This window comes from Leptopilina heterotoma, unplaced genomic scaffold, assembly GCF_015476425.1.
Source record: "Leptopilina heterotoma isolate Lh14 unplaced genomic scaffold, ASM1547642v1 Lhet_323, whole genome shotgun sequence".
NCBI classification, from domain to species: Eukaryota; Metazoa; Arthropoda; class Insecta; order Hymenoptera; family Figitidae; genus Leptopilina; species Leptopilina heterotoma.
The window spans coordinates 235,824-253,309 of record NW_025111018.1 but is presented as its reverse complement, the minus strand read 5'-3'; the positions used below and the strand labels follow the sequence as shown (position 1 = coordinate 253,309).

General features: G+C 30.2%; 1 protein-coding gene across 2 annotated transcripts in view; it reads left to right on the top strand.

The window, feature by feature from the left end:
* LOC122504849 (limbic system-associated membrane protein-like) overlaps positions 1-17,486 on the top strand; it is a 217,416-nt gene that overhangs the window by 122,014 nt on the left and 77,916 nt on the right. For both annotated transcript variants that reach the window (XM_043616141.1, XM_043616140.1), the window contains exon 2: positions 7,395-7,489. In XM_043616141.1, the coding sequence (XP_043472076.1) occupies positions 7,395-7,489 (95 nt within the window). The remainder of the gene's footprint in view (positions 1-7,394; positions 7,490-17,486) is intronic.

Here is a 17,486-nt window from a genome sequence, read left to right as displayed (position 1 = left end):
TGTTTATATATAAAATAAAATGAAGCGTTAAAGTTATTCCGGAAAAACTGTAAATCGTACTTTGATTTGAGAGAGATACGATAATGTCTTTTAGAAAGATTCCAACAATTTTGTTCCACGAGATTTCACATAGATTTGATACATTCGAGAACGATTTCGATCTACCACAAGAATAAAGGTCTCTTAAATTCTTTGAAAATCAATAGTCCGTGAAGAAGTCGATAAACCTATATCTTTAGAGGTTTTTGACAATGACAAAATTTTTATACTTACATTATATATAACGTGCATTATATTTTATGAAAATACGGACAAATGTGAATTCATTCATATATATTTTATTTTCACGAATGTAAATTTTATTTTTCAAAAAGGGAGAGAGAGAGAGAGAGTGAAGAACGTAAATGCGAAAATTCGAAAGATGGGAATATTTTATTGCCCAACTTTTTCGCTCTTAGACGTGACTCTTTCAATTTTTACTGAAATTTATTTCTCTGTACAAACATTTCAAACAACATTATAATTATAATTTAAATATTTTTAAGCTCGAGTGAATGGGTCAAGTAAATAAAGCTTTAAAATGTTCAGCATTATTGAATTCGTTCTTCGAGAGCTTATCAATATTGCCCCTCTAAAAGACTGCAAAATACGGCTTTACGTATTTTCATCGCGTCACTATAATTCAATAACCTAAAGGTCTGAATATTGCCTCAATACTTCGTTAATATCAAACAAAGCACCTTATTATCCTTCATCGTTTCCAATAAAACGATTAATGCAACGTTACTAAAATAATTACGAGAAAATAAAAAAGCTAATTTTTAACTTCTGTATTAGAAGATAATTAATTTTGACTCCTAATTTGTGTAATGTAAATTTATGTTCTAAAAGTTTAATTTAAATTTAATTGTTCTGATCTAAACACATATTATTACCTTTTCTCATTTATTTTATATACGAACTTGGAAAAATGTGAAAACTAAGTTCCTATCTTTACAATTTAACCATATTATCGCAAGTTCTTGTCTGACTGAAGAGCATTATAATCTATTTCTCTATTGTTAAATCCAACAGAACTGTAAAGCATGTGTGATCTGGCTGCTCGTCTGTCACTCATGATACTGACTATTTTGACAGTGCGCTCTTAACGCTAAAATAGCCACTATTTTGAGTTAGTACATCCATCACTAGATCTTATGTAACACGTCCAAATTTCCCACGAGGGTTCTGAATGCATCAATGGATAGATCAGCATGGGGCGTTTTGGCATCAATAACAAAAGAAACAGTGAGGAACAGAATGAAAGCGCATCCTTCCTCTTTCTAGATTTGCAATATCATTCTCATGTCCAGTTTTTGAGTTTAAAAATACTTTGCCATTCTGCTACTATACAGGCATGATAAAATTATTATTCCCCCTCTGTTTCTATTATAAAGTCATCCCTTAATTGGTTAGCCGACCCTTCACCCTTATCCCCTTTTCCATTCGTCTACTGTACTTGTTTAGTACACTAACAAGATATCTCTAATCCAGCACCCTATGTGTAATCTTTCTATTAGCAGTCATTGCTGCAAGTTCATTGATCAATTATGGCTGTGTGCACTCTTCTCGAACAATCAATCAATAAATACGAGATATTTATGTACCTAAAGTTCAACTTACTTCCAGTTTCCATGAACTTCTATAGACATATATTATCCATTCAATTATGTAAACTACTGTCTAGATATCGAATACAAAAAATAGAAAGATATTCCCCGCTTCTGATTTTCAACTTTTGCATTACCATCTCTGCTGATTCGATGAATATAGATGGTAGGGAAACTTAAAGTTTGTGTAGTTGTTTATTGACATTTTTATATCAGTTATACAGTGTATAATCCTAATCACTACAAGACGTTTCCTTTCGGAACAATAAATAATTAACTATACTAATTAGCTTTATTACCAATCTACTATCCGCGAGAAAATGATAGGCCCCTGAAAAATGTTCGAATTTGACTTGAAATATCTCTGTTAAAAAAATTATTTGAAAAAAATGAGAAATATTCTTGGAGACAATGTTATCTCTGGTTCTAATAGTCTAATTGAAATAAATCAAATTCAAAGTTGTAAATAATTAATCTTTTTATTATCTTAGCTGATTAAGAAAAACGAAATTCTTCTATTAATTACATTTTTCAACATTTATTTGGACAGTTTTTTTTTTCTTGAGAACAAGTGTAAAACGGTTGCAAAAACCAAATTTTTTTCGACAAAATCTTAACCCTGTCATAAATAATACTACGAACTCCTCCAAAATGTGGACTCAGGACAAAGCTTAGAATTTTTTTCACATAGGCTATACAGTGCATGCCAGATTTTTATTTATGACAGGGTTAAGATTTTGTCGAAAAAAATTGGGTTTTCGCAACCGTTTTACACTTGTTCTCAAGAAAAAAAAACTGTCCAAATAAATGTTGAAAAATGTAATTAATCGAAGAATTTCGTTTTTCTTAATCAGCTAAGATAATAAAAAGATTAATTATTTACAACTTCCAATTTGATTTATTTCAATTAGACTATTAGAACCAGAGATAACATTGTCTCCTATTATTGTTAATAAATACAATAATAATTAAGATTTTTTAATAATTATAAAGCAAATTCGTTTGGACAGATTCAGTTAATAAATAGTTCTTTTTTCGAATTTTTTGAATAATCGCTTCCGTGTAAAATATTGTACCAAAGTCGACCATTTTTAAAAATGTCGAAAAATAGGGTACACTGTGATGTAATTCTGCACCTGTACGGTGCAAAATTTTTTTTCCAATATTGGCCTTTCGTATACAAACATATAAGATTCTACGCTTTCCAAAAATATTTCTCATTTTTTTCAAATAATTTTTTTAACAGAGATATTTCAAGTCAAATTCGAACATTTTTCAGGGGCCTATCATTTTCTCGTGGATAGTAGTTCAATCGCTCCCATCTTAAGAATTTTGTACATTAATATATCGCTATAGTGTCATAAACTGGCGAATCTTCTTTAATTACAAAAATTAACTATAAATATTTATTCAATTACAATGATTGATGCTGATCTATTCTCAATATTTTTAATATCAAATTTACTTTTATCTTTAAAATATTGATGTAACTATGTATCCCCTTTCACGCGCATGGGACATATATATATACGTCCCACCTACAAAAACCTCAATATCTTTGAAAAAAATTAATATTTTTGAGTCAAATTTATAGTGCGATTTAAAAATCGCCTGAAAATTGTTACTTGGGGTTTTTCGGGGTCGCTGATTACGAATCCAGTGATAGTTTTTTTTTAAATTGATTAGTTATACCTGAAACTTGTCACTCGGGGGTTTTAGGGATCGCTGATGACGAATCTGACGTTAGTTTTCAAAAATTCAAAATGGCGGATCCAATATGGTGGACGATTTTTTAAAAATTGTTTAGTTTTACCTAAAATTTGTCACTCGGGAGTTTTTGGGATCGCTGATGACGAATCTGATCTTAGTTTTTAAAAATTCTAAATCTTAGGTTTCTAAAAAGCATTAATTCTTTAAAAATAAGTATCAAGCAAATCTGAAAAAATTTTGAAAAATTGCTTAACCCTATTGCAAACGCCATTTTGAATTTCGAAAAACTATTACCGAATTTGTAATCAGTGACCGGGGATCACCCGAGAAAGAAGTTTTAGGTCAATTGGATCAATTTTGTAAAAAGTCGTCCGCCATATTAGATTCTACATTTTGAATTTTTAAAAACTAATATCAGATTCGTCAGCAGGGATCCCAAAAACCCTCGAGTGACAAGTTTCATGCAATTCCGACTATTATTCTTCAGCCATCTTGGATCCGCCATTTTGAATTTTGAAATACTGATTTTAGAATCGTAATCAGCGACCCCGAAAACTATGAAAAACGTTACACTATTTTTTTTTTACTGGACAGTTTTGTCTGGGTGTGAAAGGTATAATTAATAAGTAACACAATGGATACAAAAACTGTGGGATGTCTCCAGTATGTCTGAATAAAATTAGATTATGATGATACAGGTCACTAAATGGTAGGGAAAAAACAAAACATTATTTCGATTTAGTTATAATTTTAGTTTTAATTAGAAGTTAAGTAAATTTAGTTAATTAGTAATTAGGAAAGGCTAAGTTATTTTGTTTTATTTTAAGAGAACTCTTTGAGATATAGGAAAAACTCGCGAGAAGACGCGCGACTCTACCTCTGGTCCAAGCGAAACGCGTGAACCGTACGGCTACGCGCATCGATTTATGTCAGAGATAGGGAGCCAGACGCGATCTTGCCCTCTCTCTTAGAGAAATTCTTCCACTGTACATTTTGGGAAGTCGCGATCGAGGGGGCTCGATGCACTGGACCAAAACGTCAGTTCTTCTTATTTAGAGCTCACTAAGAGGTTGGTTGCCTCCTCTCCTTAGCCTTGCCTACTGCTAACACTACTGTGGGACTTAAACTATTTTCCACTTTTGGGACTTAGAATATTTTCACCCAATTTTGAACTTAGAATATTTTTGTCCAACTTCGGACTTAGAATATTTTCGTTCAACTTTGGACTTAAAATATTTTCGTCAAACTTCGGACTTAGAATATTTTCGATTAACTTTGAACTTAGAATATTTTCGTCCAACTTTGGACTCAGACTATTTTTTTGTCCTTAGGAACTTAGAATATTTTCCTGAGCTCCGATACTTAAACTTTTTCATCGATTTGTACTTTTAAAAATAAACTGTCTTTGAAATTTTACATGCTTTTGACTCGATTAAATTCATTTATTTGCATGCACTCCCCCCCCCTCCGCCGTCTTTAAACATAGCACAGTATTGAGTCGGTTATCCTCTCAATTAGAGTACTCCGAGCTGGTTGCCTCTCGGCACTCTGATTATCGGAAAGTATCGAGCTGGTTGCCTCTCGCTATCTTTCAACGTTGAGTTAGATATCCTCTCAATATTAGAGTACACACACACAACGTGAATACCGAACTCCGCCTTTATGGTTATTCAATTCTTTATTTAATTTTTGTGAATTCGAATTTTATTTAAAGAATCAAACTGGCCTCTGATCCAGTTACTCCCCTCTACAGTGACCGGTATCAATGATAATTACAAATAATTTTAAATCTAAATATACTTAAGTTTTTAAACATACCTTGTTCAGTTTCCTAACTGAATACAATTCATATTTATGGAAATCACTAATAAGTTTTAAATCCAAATACATATCTATGTATTAGAAGCAACATGCTAATTACTATTAAAAATGTTACAAAATTACAAAATTTTAATTTTAATACTAATTAATTAATCAGTACTATAATATAAAATAATAGTGTTTCATTATTTAAGAGGCCTTGTACGGTTTATTTCAGCTTAAAAAAAATAAATAAAAAAAATATTATTATTATTATTATAAAATAATATTATTAATTATAATTGAAATGTACCTACAGAAGGAATTAATACACGGAGAAAAATGGTGCTGAGTTTCTAGTAAAAGTTCCTATGGAATAGTAATAATTCTACTTTTATATTAAAAATTACTATTCATAGTAAAATGTACTTCGCATGAAGTAAAAATTACTATTTCTGGTAGTAAAAATTACTAATAGTAATTATTACAGTAGTCACGTTTAAAAATTGCTTTAAGAATTTTAATTTTTACATCGTCATTGTAAATTTTATTAAATTTTGTATTACTTTTTACATTCGATATGTTGTAAATATTACTTGTAGAAATTCTAATAATTAATACTGCGGAAAATAAAGATTGCTTCTGCAAGAAGCAACTTTTACTATTGCAGAACAAACTTTTTACTCGTAAAAGTAGTAATCCGTACCACTACTGTTACACACCTATGTGTGTGATCACGTCACTACTGTCATGCGCAGCGACCGTAACCTGACGTCAAAGTGATCCAACATTTCTAGGTTACAAGAAGCACGTGTAGCACGGGTCAGTTATTTGGACAATTTTGTTTATCTCAAGCAAAAATCACGTACATGACACGCCTTGGAAATAGTCAAGAGTACATTGCCAAAAAATGGTTTTAATTTAACATTTTCTATTTTGTATTTTATAGTTTGTATATATCTTATATTGATTATGTCGCAAATGTGCAATATAATACTCATTAAGTGTACTTTTTGTTATACAACAACAATATTTTCAATAAACTTATAAACAAAGAAAAATGTTTAGTTAACTTATTTAATTTTTAATTCCTATATGCATTTTAATTATTTATTAATTTCCAAAGTATGCAATTCATGTATAATCACTTAATAATTAGTTAATTAATTTTAATGAATTACTAATTAATTAATAAAAAATATATAAAGAAATAAAATCATTAACATTATAATCTAATAATTTAAATAAGTAATTTTAAATTAATAATACTGTTTATTATTATTATTATCATAAATGTTTATATTTTAATTCAGTAACTTATCTAAATAAATATAATTTATGATTCACTTTATCGAAAAGAGATATATGCGGGTAACACGAAATTTTCTCCATAGCGATTGCGTAGCCGAGAGGCTTAGTATAAATGCGTGCGATTTTAGGTTGCGTTAGATATAAGTTAGGTAGGGTTCGAAACTGTATAGATGTTAAGATTTTCCGATATGTTAAGTTGTTAATTGTAAGTATGAATGTGAAAAAAAAGTAAAACTTATGAATAATGAATAATAATACACATGCACAGTGTTAATTACTTGAAAAAATATTTTTTGAACGCACTGATTATTTTATTTTAATTTATTAAAATAAAACGAGACAATATAGCTCTCTACACCAGCATTTTTTTTCGTCACGGCGTGGACAGACGCGCAGGCGCGCCGGCATTCGTTTCGCCCGTCGGTGTGAGGCGCGTCATTGTGTGGGTACGGATTACTACTTTTACGAGTAAAAATCTTTACCGAAATAGTAATAATTGCTCTGATTCGTAATAAAAGTTGCTTCGCTCAGAGTATTAATTGCTAGGGAAATTTTAAATATTACTCGGCTTTTAATAAAATTTAGATTCCTTGAAGTAAATTATACTTTTTCAAAAAAGTAAAAATCGTTTGAATACGAAGCAAAAGTTACTATTTTTCGAGCAGTTTCAAAATTACTACTTAAAAGTAGTAATTTTTCGTCGAAAATAGTATAATTATTACTATTTATTTTTCTCCGTGTATGGTTTCCCAGTGTAAAATGAGAATCGAATAATTTTTGATTTAGAAGAAAAAAAATATTACAGTTCTCTCTGAAATGGGTTCATTTAGTTAGCAAGTATTTTCGCAAAGTAATTTTGACTCGTAAGCGTCTCCATGAAAGTATTCGATAATCGATATAAGTTTCTTTTCTTTGTTTTCGTAGATCCAGACTTTAAGGAGCCAATTTCAAACGTGACCGCTTCAGTGGGTAGAGAGGCCACATTGTCCTGTACAGTGCAGGACCTTGGTAGTTACAAGGTGAGTTTTCCTATTATTGAGGACATTTATGGGTTTCCGATTTCTCTGTGTAATTATAAAATTCAAATGAAACACATTTTTATTTCTGCTCCTGACAATATGAAATCAAAATGAGCAATCCTTTTTCCACAGAATGAAATTATATACAAATGAATAATAAAATCCTTTTCAAGAATTATAATAAACTCTGTACTATAGTATATCAGAACTCTTTCAGATAATTCTAATTCAATGAAAATAATTAAAATTCTACGTTTGGTAATATTTGACTTTACCGAATAAAAATGAATGTGAATACAATATACTATATCTGAATGTACACAGAATAAAATTTTCAATTTAAAATAAATTTACATATATAAAATCTCCGTTAAATGTCATTGGACATTTCACAATTATATGAATACAATGTAAATGCAATAAAGGCACGTTTGATGAAACAGAACAATTTAATAAAGTTCGTGACAATAACAACTGAACGAGTGTCAAATTAGGTTTCTCGAAAAGGAGAAATCTAATTGTATATTCATATTAATTATTTGTCATCAAAATTTGGGGAATATAAATTTAATGCACTCCAAGTAAATTATTTTCTCCATCTATAAATCGATTATCAAATTATAACTGATTAAACTACTTAAAATCTTCTTTAAAATGTAGTAAAAGCTTTTCCTAAAGTATGAAACTTAGTAAATGGATTTGCTGATTTAATATTATTCAACATAAATAAATTTCATTAAGTAAATTAAAGGGACGAAAGATTTTCAATGTAACTGTTCTAGTTTATTGAATATAAATAGGAAAGGGGGGGGCGAGAGTAATGTATTTTTATTGAAGTAAGTGCTTTCCATCCTCGAGTTGAAGTTGCCTTTTATAAAAGACTTCTTTGGCCAGCCAGTTATGCAAAGTTAAATTTCCTGTTGAAAGGATCTCGTTCTCTGGGTCTCGAAGAACAAAGGAACTAAGAGGCGTTGATATTTGAACATATGAGCTCAACTTTAACGGAAAAGCTTCTTTTAAAAGATCTTTACTATCTTTAATGTTATTTAATACATTTTCAGCGAAACTCTGACCTTACTGTTTATTATTGTAAAACGTCAAACGGGGTCTCTTGGATATTTTTGATTAAATCACTCTTTGAATTATTACTTTTCTCTTTGATATTCTTCAGCGTTATTTTTGTTTGCAACTATTTTTTTGTTTCACTTTGGTAATATTAAATACCTATATATTTTGTTTTTATTTAAGAAATATAAATTATATTAAATTCGATTGTGTTAATTACAAATTGATTTTAAATCTGAGGTTATTCTTATAATGTTTTATTTATTTAATTAAAATTCGAAACAAGAATAATAATCTATACCTGCGAATCTTCAATTATTTTTTTTCGAAAATTAACACTTTTCTTCAAATAATGGGGTGTTGCTCTAAAAATTTAATTTTTGTGTGTATATAAACCACCATGTTTTGTGGGACAAGTCAGTCTTGTTCCAGTCTCCATGTTGTCAATTAGTCTAAAATTCGTTGTCAACCTTTCAACTACTTCGTCAGTGCAGTGCGTGTCATAGTTCTTCGTTATCAGTGTCATTTGGATAATAACCTTTCGCAACTTAGTGCATGACATTGGGAAATAATAAAAGTTTAACTCCTGCACGGCCTGCAGAATTTTGATCTAAAATTTCTATAGCAGAATAACGCCACTCTAGGCTCAGTCGTAGTCAAAAATCTACAAGGGAATTGGCACGCCTTCCATTTAAGTTGTACAGATAAGATATTTGTTCAATATTTACTTCTGTGTAATATCTCCTTAAAATATGTTAATGGTTTGTTTCTTCTAACAGTGGGACAAACTGATCAATTCAAGAGAGAAAACCTGCCAGTTTTCAAGAAGAGAGGTTGCCCTTTCATTGGGACAAATAATCAATAAAGGAATTCTAGATCTAAGTTTTGACCATTGATTTCCTTTGCCTGTTCTCTTCCGCTCCGTAAATAAAACATGCAGTTTTTAAATAAGATTCGTTAATTACAAGTTTTTTTCTGAGACGTAACAATATCTAATAATTTCTTTAAAATTTATCTTCCATATTGAATCCACCATTTTGAATTTTCAAAATATGACGACGGATTTGTCATTTACGAAAATTATTGAATATTGCATTTTATTTTTGCTAATTTTTAAGAAATTTTCCTTCCCACTTGCATAAAAGCATTGTCAGTCTATTAAAGTAAAAACTAGAAAATCTCTAGAGAGACGGTCGGCCAACGTGTCGTTTATAAGCTCGAGTTGCGTTGGTTCCGGCTGTGCATTAAGATGACGGATAACGACTATGCTGTATTGTATATACCGGAAGACACGAGGAGTCATGATCTACAGAGATAACGACACCTCTGTTCTACAGAGTTATTGTACTACGCTCGTTATATCAATAACAAATGACAGAATCTAAATCACAAAAATTCTTAATTATACTTTTTAATTCAACATGTTTAATTCAAAATTTCTTCTTTCTTAAATCTCCTTAACTAAAAATTATGACAAATACAATAAAAAGTGTGTCAAAATCTTATTAAAAAAAATTAAAATGACTTATTCACGTAGAAACATTTGCAGGAAAGTAATATTAGATTTTGAAAATGTAGCTTTGAGAAAAGCTAATAACAGTGGAAAAGCTACAAGTATGTGTCATTGTGAGTGGAAAATATACGTGCACATTTTCCTGAAATCTAAATCCCAGAACTCTTCACATGCAGTGCATATTAAAGTGACATGAAACAAGCGGGACGCAGAGGCATACAAGTTTGTTATTATCTTGAAGAAATGACTTTTGCACGTTTTCATTCTGTTTCAAGTTTATGATTCTAGTGGATAATATCTTCAGTTACTTTGTAACTTAATAATCACATCGAGCGTTACATTGTCTGTTCTGCGACAAAATTGATAGCTTCGTAATTACTTCGGTTTTCAAAATACAATATAATTAAAAGTTTCCAATCTACTGTTCTTAACTTCGTACCACAAAATTAATTATACTATTAATTTTTAATTGTAAACAGTAGCATTCTCTTTAAGTTTCCTCTGTGAATTTTTGTTTCAATCAACGTTATAATCATTTTCTTTTCACATTAAACAAATATTATAGAGGTGTCACGTCATCGTTACATATTTTTAATAATATCAACTTATTAAAAATAAGTTGATTATTTACTTATTAATAAATTAATAATAGTATAAAGTCGATTAATAATCAATAGTAATAATAATTAATGTCAATTAATAAGCAAGCAAATATTTCTAATTTGTTTTCACTCTTAATGATATTGTAGCTTCTTCGTTCACGTAGACGACGCATCCGTTTTTATGTAAAGTGCCTATTGACTGTAAGATATTTTTCCAATAAATAATTTGACAAAAAAAATGGAAGCTACTTTGTAGGTACAAATTGTAACTATTTCTCGAGTAATAGATTTTGTCGCTTCCAGAGTACTTGGTTGTGAATCAAAGTGAAAAGCAGTTCTTAATCATCTACAGTTAAACGGTACGGCGTCCTGTCGGTCCCAAGAAATATATGAAGTAATTAACTCATTCGTAAGGCAACGTTTAAGAAATAATATTACTGCATAACTGCTTCGTCGAATTCAATTCAAGAGCTCATGAGTCTTTCCAATATAATGTCGGCTCTGCGGGTGAGAAAGTAATTTAGCAAAATATTGCAGAAAGATCGATGAAAAATGTGCTCTCTTTTTCTGTTCCCCTTTTTTACAGCACTCTATAATACGATATTGCCAGTTTAAAAGGGTGAAGAAAAAGGAAGATAGGATGACAATTTTTATTGTTGTGGTTGACATTTTCTAGTGACATTTAAAGCTTCTTAATCAAAATGAATGAGGTATTTGAACTTTTTCGTTTTGACAACAGAGGATTAGATTTGTTTCTTAATTTGAATAGTATGTCTAATTTCATAAATATCGAAAAGTTTTAACCTATATACATTTTAGAAGGAAAGATAAAGATTCTAACAATCCAAATTAAAATCTAATCGCTATTATCTCTCAATTTTTATTAAGGAGGAGGATTTGGTTAATACGGTTAAAAAGACGTGTTTTAAAATTATTTTTGTCGATACAAAGGGTATTACTTTATTTATTGTTGATAATGTATATGATCTTGGGAAGGTAAAATTTAAATAAAAATTCAAAAGTGTGTCGTTAAAAGAGCGATGTTTCGTTGGCTAGGGTTTGCCAACCTCATCAGGCTAAAATTTTATTAAATAGATAAGTTACTATTTCTATAAATTAACAATAATGATAATATACCTAAATTTTGTTAGAACATCGAACACATGCTAACACGTCAAAGATTAAAGTTTCGTCAAAATATAATAAAAAATCATTCCACGCTTATAAGAATAAAATTTAAAATAGAGAGAAGACATTATCAAACAGCGATTCACTGTCAACTGAAAAAAAAATTTATTCATCTTACAAAGTCAAACCAGCAAACACGTGAGAGAAGTCAATGAACCAAAACATAAACACATTCTTAGATGAGGTACAAGTTATATTGATTATATTATTTCCTTTATGGACACGAGTCCCTACGTCTAAATAAAGGAAAGAATGTTTTGTTTAAGGTGAAGATATCTTCCTTTCTGTTGACAATGGAACGATTTGTTTTTATATGAATCAATTCAGATATATTTGTCTTTTTTTAAAATTAGGTTCATTATCCAATATTTTTGTATTTTCCCAATCAAAATCGTGATTAAAATTTAAACGATGTCTATAGACCACAGAATTATCATTCACTTTTTTATGTTCGTTGATGCGAGTTTGTAGTGATCGCTTTGTCTCTCCTATATAAGTTGCTGGACAGTCATTTACAATCAAACTTATATACGACATTCGTTTTATCCCATTTTTAGTTGTATCTTTTCCCAATTGTACAATAGAATTAGAGTTTTTGTTTACAATGGGAATAGAAGTACAATTAAATTCCCTAAGAACATTTGACAAATTAAAGAAATATTTTTCTTTAAAGGGCAAAGCGACCTTGGGGATTTGACTATATATATATTGACTCTATTTTGGTTGTTATTATTCTCATTCGAATATTTCAATTTGTTCATTCTAATACTAATATGTTTTTCGATAAAATCTAAAGGATAACTGTTGTTTTTTAAAATTTTTTAAATTTTCTTCAAGTTATCAAAATGGAATTTTTTATTGGACAATGAAATGGCTCTATCAACTAAGTTGTACACGATATTCTTTTTTTGTTGAATTGGATGATCTGAAAAATAATTAATTAGTCTGTCGGAAGAAGTAGGTTATTTTGATACCAGTCGCAGTCAGTGATTATATGATTATTTTCTCTAATGAGTGTCAAGTCAAGAAAGTTAATGGAATTGTTTTTTCTATTTCCATAGTAAATTGTAACTTTTGGTTATAAGAATTGAAAGTGTCAATTACAAGATCGACGTGTTCTCTTCTTACAGCCAAAATTGTATCATCCACATATCTAAAGTAAAATAGAGGGACACAATTATATTTTTCTTTTAATATTTCAAGACAGTCATTTTGCAGATCATCCATAACAATGTCAGAAACAAAGGCCGAAATTGGTGAGCCCATAGGATTTCCATAGATCTGCCTATAAAATTTCCCATCGAGTGAGAAATACGTGTTATTAAATACAAACTTAGTGCAGTCGATAATGTCGCACAATGGAATTTTACAATTTTCATTTGTAGAGCGTATGCGTCGATCTAAACTCTGAATGACTAGTTCACAGGAGATGTTTGTAAACATAGAACTTACATCAAGTGAAAGAAAAGTGTAGCCATCGTGCATGGCAAGGTTACATAATTTGTTTTTTGATTCTAAACTATTGTTAATATGTGATCGTGGTAAACTAATATAATTTTTCAAGGAATTATATAATGTTTTGGCTAGAAAATGAGTGGGGCTATTAATTAGAGAAATGATTGGACGAAGTGGAACATTTTCCTTATGTATTTTTGGAAGTCCATACGCTTTAGCCAACACAGAGTCAGTCAAGGTCAACAATAGACCTTTACAAAAAAATACTAAAGTGTAACTTATCTATTTAATAAAATATTAGCCTGATGAGGTTGGAAAACCCTAGCCAACGAAACGTCGCTCTTTTAACGACACACTTTTGAATTTTTATTCAAATCTTACCTTCCCAAGATCATATACATTATCAACAATAACAAACTATGGAAGGATATATTTCTCATAATTTACTATTACTTTATTCAACCAATTTCCATACCATTGAGCAGCAATTGAACAAAATATTTTTATAAATTTCTATTAAAAAATATTTAAAATTGAGTCTTCAAAAGTAAATCTCTGGTAGCACCTGAATCTTAAAACTTTGTATCTTATTAAATCGTTTCTTATCTTAAAATTAAGTTTCGTTTTTTAAAACTAATTATTTTGAAATTGTAAAATTTTCTTCCATGTTTACAATAAACACATAATTATTCTCTCACAAGTTTGCTCATTGACTACCTCATCTTAAATCGGGTTTATTATTGAAACTAATTTAAATCGAGAAAATTAAGAAAGATTTAGAAACGCTTCTATCTTAGACGTAACACTAAAATTATTAATGTACTTCATCCGTATTTCTTTTCACAAAAGTTTGCAAGACTTTAGTAAGGAATATCTACACGCTGGTGATAAATATTTAAATATGAATCAACCAGGAATTAAAAATCTCAGCATCTGCTTTGTTCTAGCATTTACTTTTAAAAACAAGTTTAAAAAAGTGTCTGTAATTTCCTAAGTTGATTCAATAAAAAATTAAAACATACAACCTGAAGGTGGTCCAACTTGTTTAAAAATAAAAATCAAATATTTATGTAACTTTAACTGTTTGCATTCATGAGCAGCTGGAAATTATTAGTCAGAAATGGAAGATAAAATTATTTTATTGGATTTTGCTTAACATATACTTTTGTTATTTGAAATTGTTAAGGTAAATATATACACAAAATTTAGGACAAAAGAAAAACGTTTCCTCAATCTGCTTATTTAATAAAGTTATAACTGAAAATAGAAAAAGAAGCATCAATTTAAGATGATAGTACTGTTTTAATATCAGTAATAGAATACTCTCAATGATCATTGACTTTTTATTGATAACTTGTTAAGAATAGCTTTTCAATTTGCTGATACTAAAAAGTAAAATCATTCGAAGAATTATTGATTTAAAACCTGTACTAAATTTGTATGTCTATGACATACTTCCTTAAAGACGAAAGTGTTTGTTTTTTTTGTTTTTGTTACATCCTGATAGTGCAACGAAAAAAACATAAGGCTTTAAAAAGTTTTATATTGCTAAAAGGTTTCTGTTGTGGCTCAAAATTTGAACTCCGTAGACATGGTACTGTGTATTATACATGTACGCTACTGTTGGCAATCTGATGTGGATCAAGTTAATCTTGTAAGTGGAATCTGTGGGCGTGAATACAATGAGATGGTCCGTGGAGAGAAACATGTTGGTCAGTTACAAATTTGTGTTCCTGAGATATATATCCCTTCAGGTGTACGTACACGGCTCGTTTAATATCGAAAGTGCGTCTCTAAGATCGTGAAGTTCTTAAAATTGAAAAATTAATAGTATCTCCATCAAAATGTATCTTTTCGAGAAAAATATTGCCGCTAATTACTAAGAACTTAGAGATTTCTTTATATAAGAAATTATCACATCTATCTCAAAATATAAAATCTTACAATTTCTTAGAAATACTTTGACAAGAACCAATTCTCCAGAGGGATTTTGCTAAAGTTACAGCGAACGATAAGGCAAGGAAAAATAAATGTAATTGATACAAGACTTGAAAGTCTTGTTACTTAAACTCAAAAATAGTTTATTGAGAATATATTTTTAAAGAATCATTTGAACAGATCTTATATAATTACCATTGCCACGTCATCGCTACGTTTTTATATTTTTTATTTATAAAATAATATTTTGTAAAGTTAAAACCTGCACCTTTACATGGTTCCCTTCACTTTTCTAGTCGCGGAAAACTGTTTTCCTAGGTCAACAATCCCAGGTTAAAATTAAGGTGTATTTCGAAATCACTTATAAATAACCTCATGTACGCAACCGTTTTCCTTACGAATTGTAATTTGTTCCAGTTCCATTTCAAATAGACATTTGGATTAGAGCTGTGCAAAATAATTCGAACCGAACTGTTCGAATTTTTTCGCCTAGTTCGAATGTCGAAAATTCGACATTCGAGTTAGCTTAGTTCGAATGTCGGTTTTTCGACATTCGAACTAGCCCAGTTCGAATGTCGAAAAACCGACATTCGAGCTATCCCAGTTCGGATGTCGAATATTCAACATTCCGCGAGTTACTACAAAATTCGAACCGAACCGACTTTTGTTCGGTTTTGGTACGCTAAAATGTCGAATTCTAAAATTCGACATTTCAGTCGCCCAGTTCGAATGTCGAAAAACCGACATTCGAGCTATCCCAGTTCGGATGTCGAATATTCAACATTCCGCGAGTTACTACAAAATTCGAACCGAACCGACTTTTGTTCGGTTTTGGTACGCTAAAATGTCGAATTCTAAAATTCGACATTTCAGTCGCCCAGTTCGAATGTCGAAAAACCGACATTCGACATTTCGGCGCCCCAAAACCGAACTAAACTCGGTTCGGTTCGAATTTTGCACAGCTCTAATTTGGATGTATTTGCTATCTATTGTAAGAAAAAGGATTCAAATAAATTGTCAATTACTAATTTAAAATAATAGTTTCTCCTTTCCAAAAACTTATCCCTTAAGATAAGAATCTGCCTCTCTGTGAATAAATCAGGTATTGGGAGCCAAGAGACCAATCATCGGTCCAATAAAGGCTCCCAATATTGGACCAATATGGGCTGATGCTTGGGATGTAACGGGTTCACCAAGCATCGGTTGTTAATATTGGTCCAATATTGGCCGAATATTGGCAACCAAGAGAAAAAAATTTTTTTAAATAAATTTTTTTAATTAAATAATAATAATAAAAAATTAATGTTTATAATTTTTGTTTAATATATTTATTTGTTTAATTATTTATTTTTAATAATTCATGTAAATAATAAATAATTTATTATTTATAAATTATAATTATTTAAAAATGCAGCAACTATTAGGAAATAATCGAAATAGCATTCTGCAAAAAAATTCTATCATTGAAAAATCAATGATAGGCGAGAGATATCCGCGTCATTAAATAGATTCGCAGATACCTATACTCTGGTCTCGCGACGAATCTCTCGATACTTATATACACTGGAGTCGCCGTGTCAGTTGCGAGAACGGTTACAGCGTCCCTCTTTCGGCAGAGATAAGAATTGTCACGTAAACTGCGGGTATAATAAGGCTGTCGGTAAAGCGATTTAGCAGCTTACGTGAAAATTCTTATCTCTGCCGCAAGAGGGACGCTGTAACCGTTCTCGCAACTGACACGGCGACTCCAGTATATATAAGTATCGAGAGATTCGTCGCGAGACCAGAGTATATCTGCGAATCTGTTTAATGACGCGGATATCTCTTGCCTATCATCTGCGAATCTATTTAATGACGCAGATATCTTTCGCCTATCATTGATTTTTCAATGATAGAATTTTTTTGCAGAATGCTATTTCCTAACAGCTGCTGCATTTTTAAATAATTATAATTTATAAATAATAAATTATTTATTATTTACATGAATTATTAAAAATAAATAATTAAACAAATATATATATTAAACAAAAATTATAAACATTAATTTTTTATTATTATTATTTAATTAAAAAATTTATTTAAAAAAATTTTTTCTCTTGGTTGCCAATATTTGGCCAATATTGGACCAATATTAACAACCGATGCTCGGCGAACCCGTTACATCCCAAGCATCAGCCCATATTGGTCCAATATTGGGAGTCAATCGGCGCCAAGCACGGCAACCAATATTGGACCG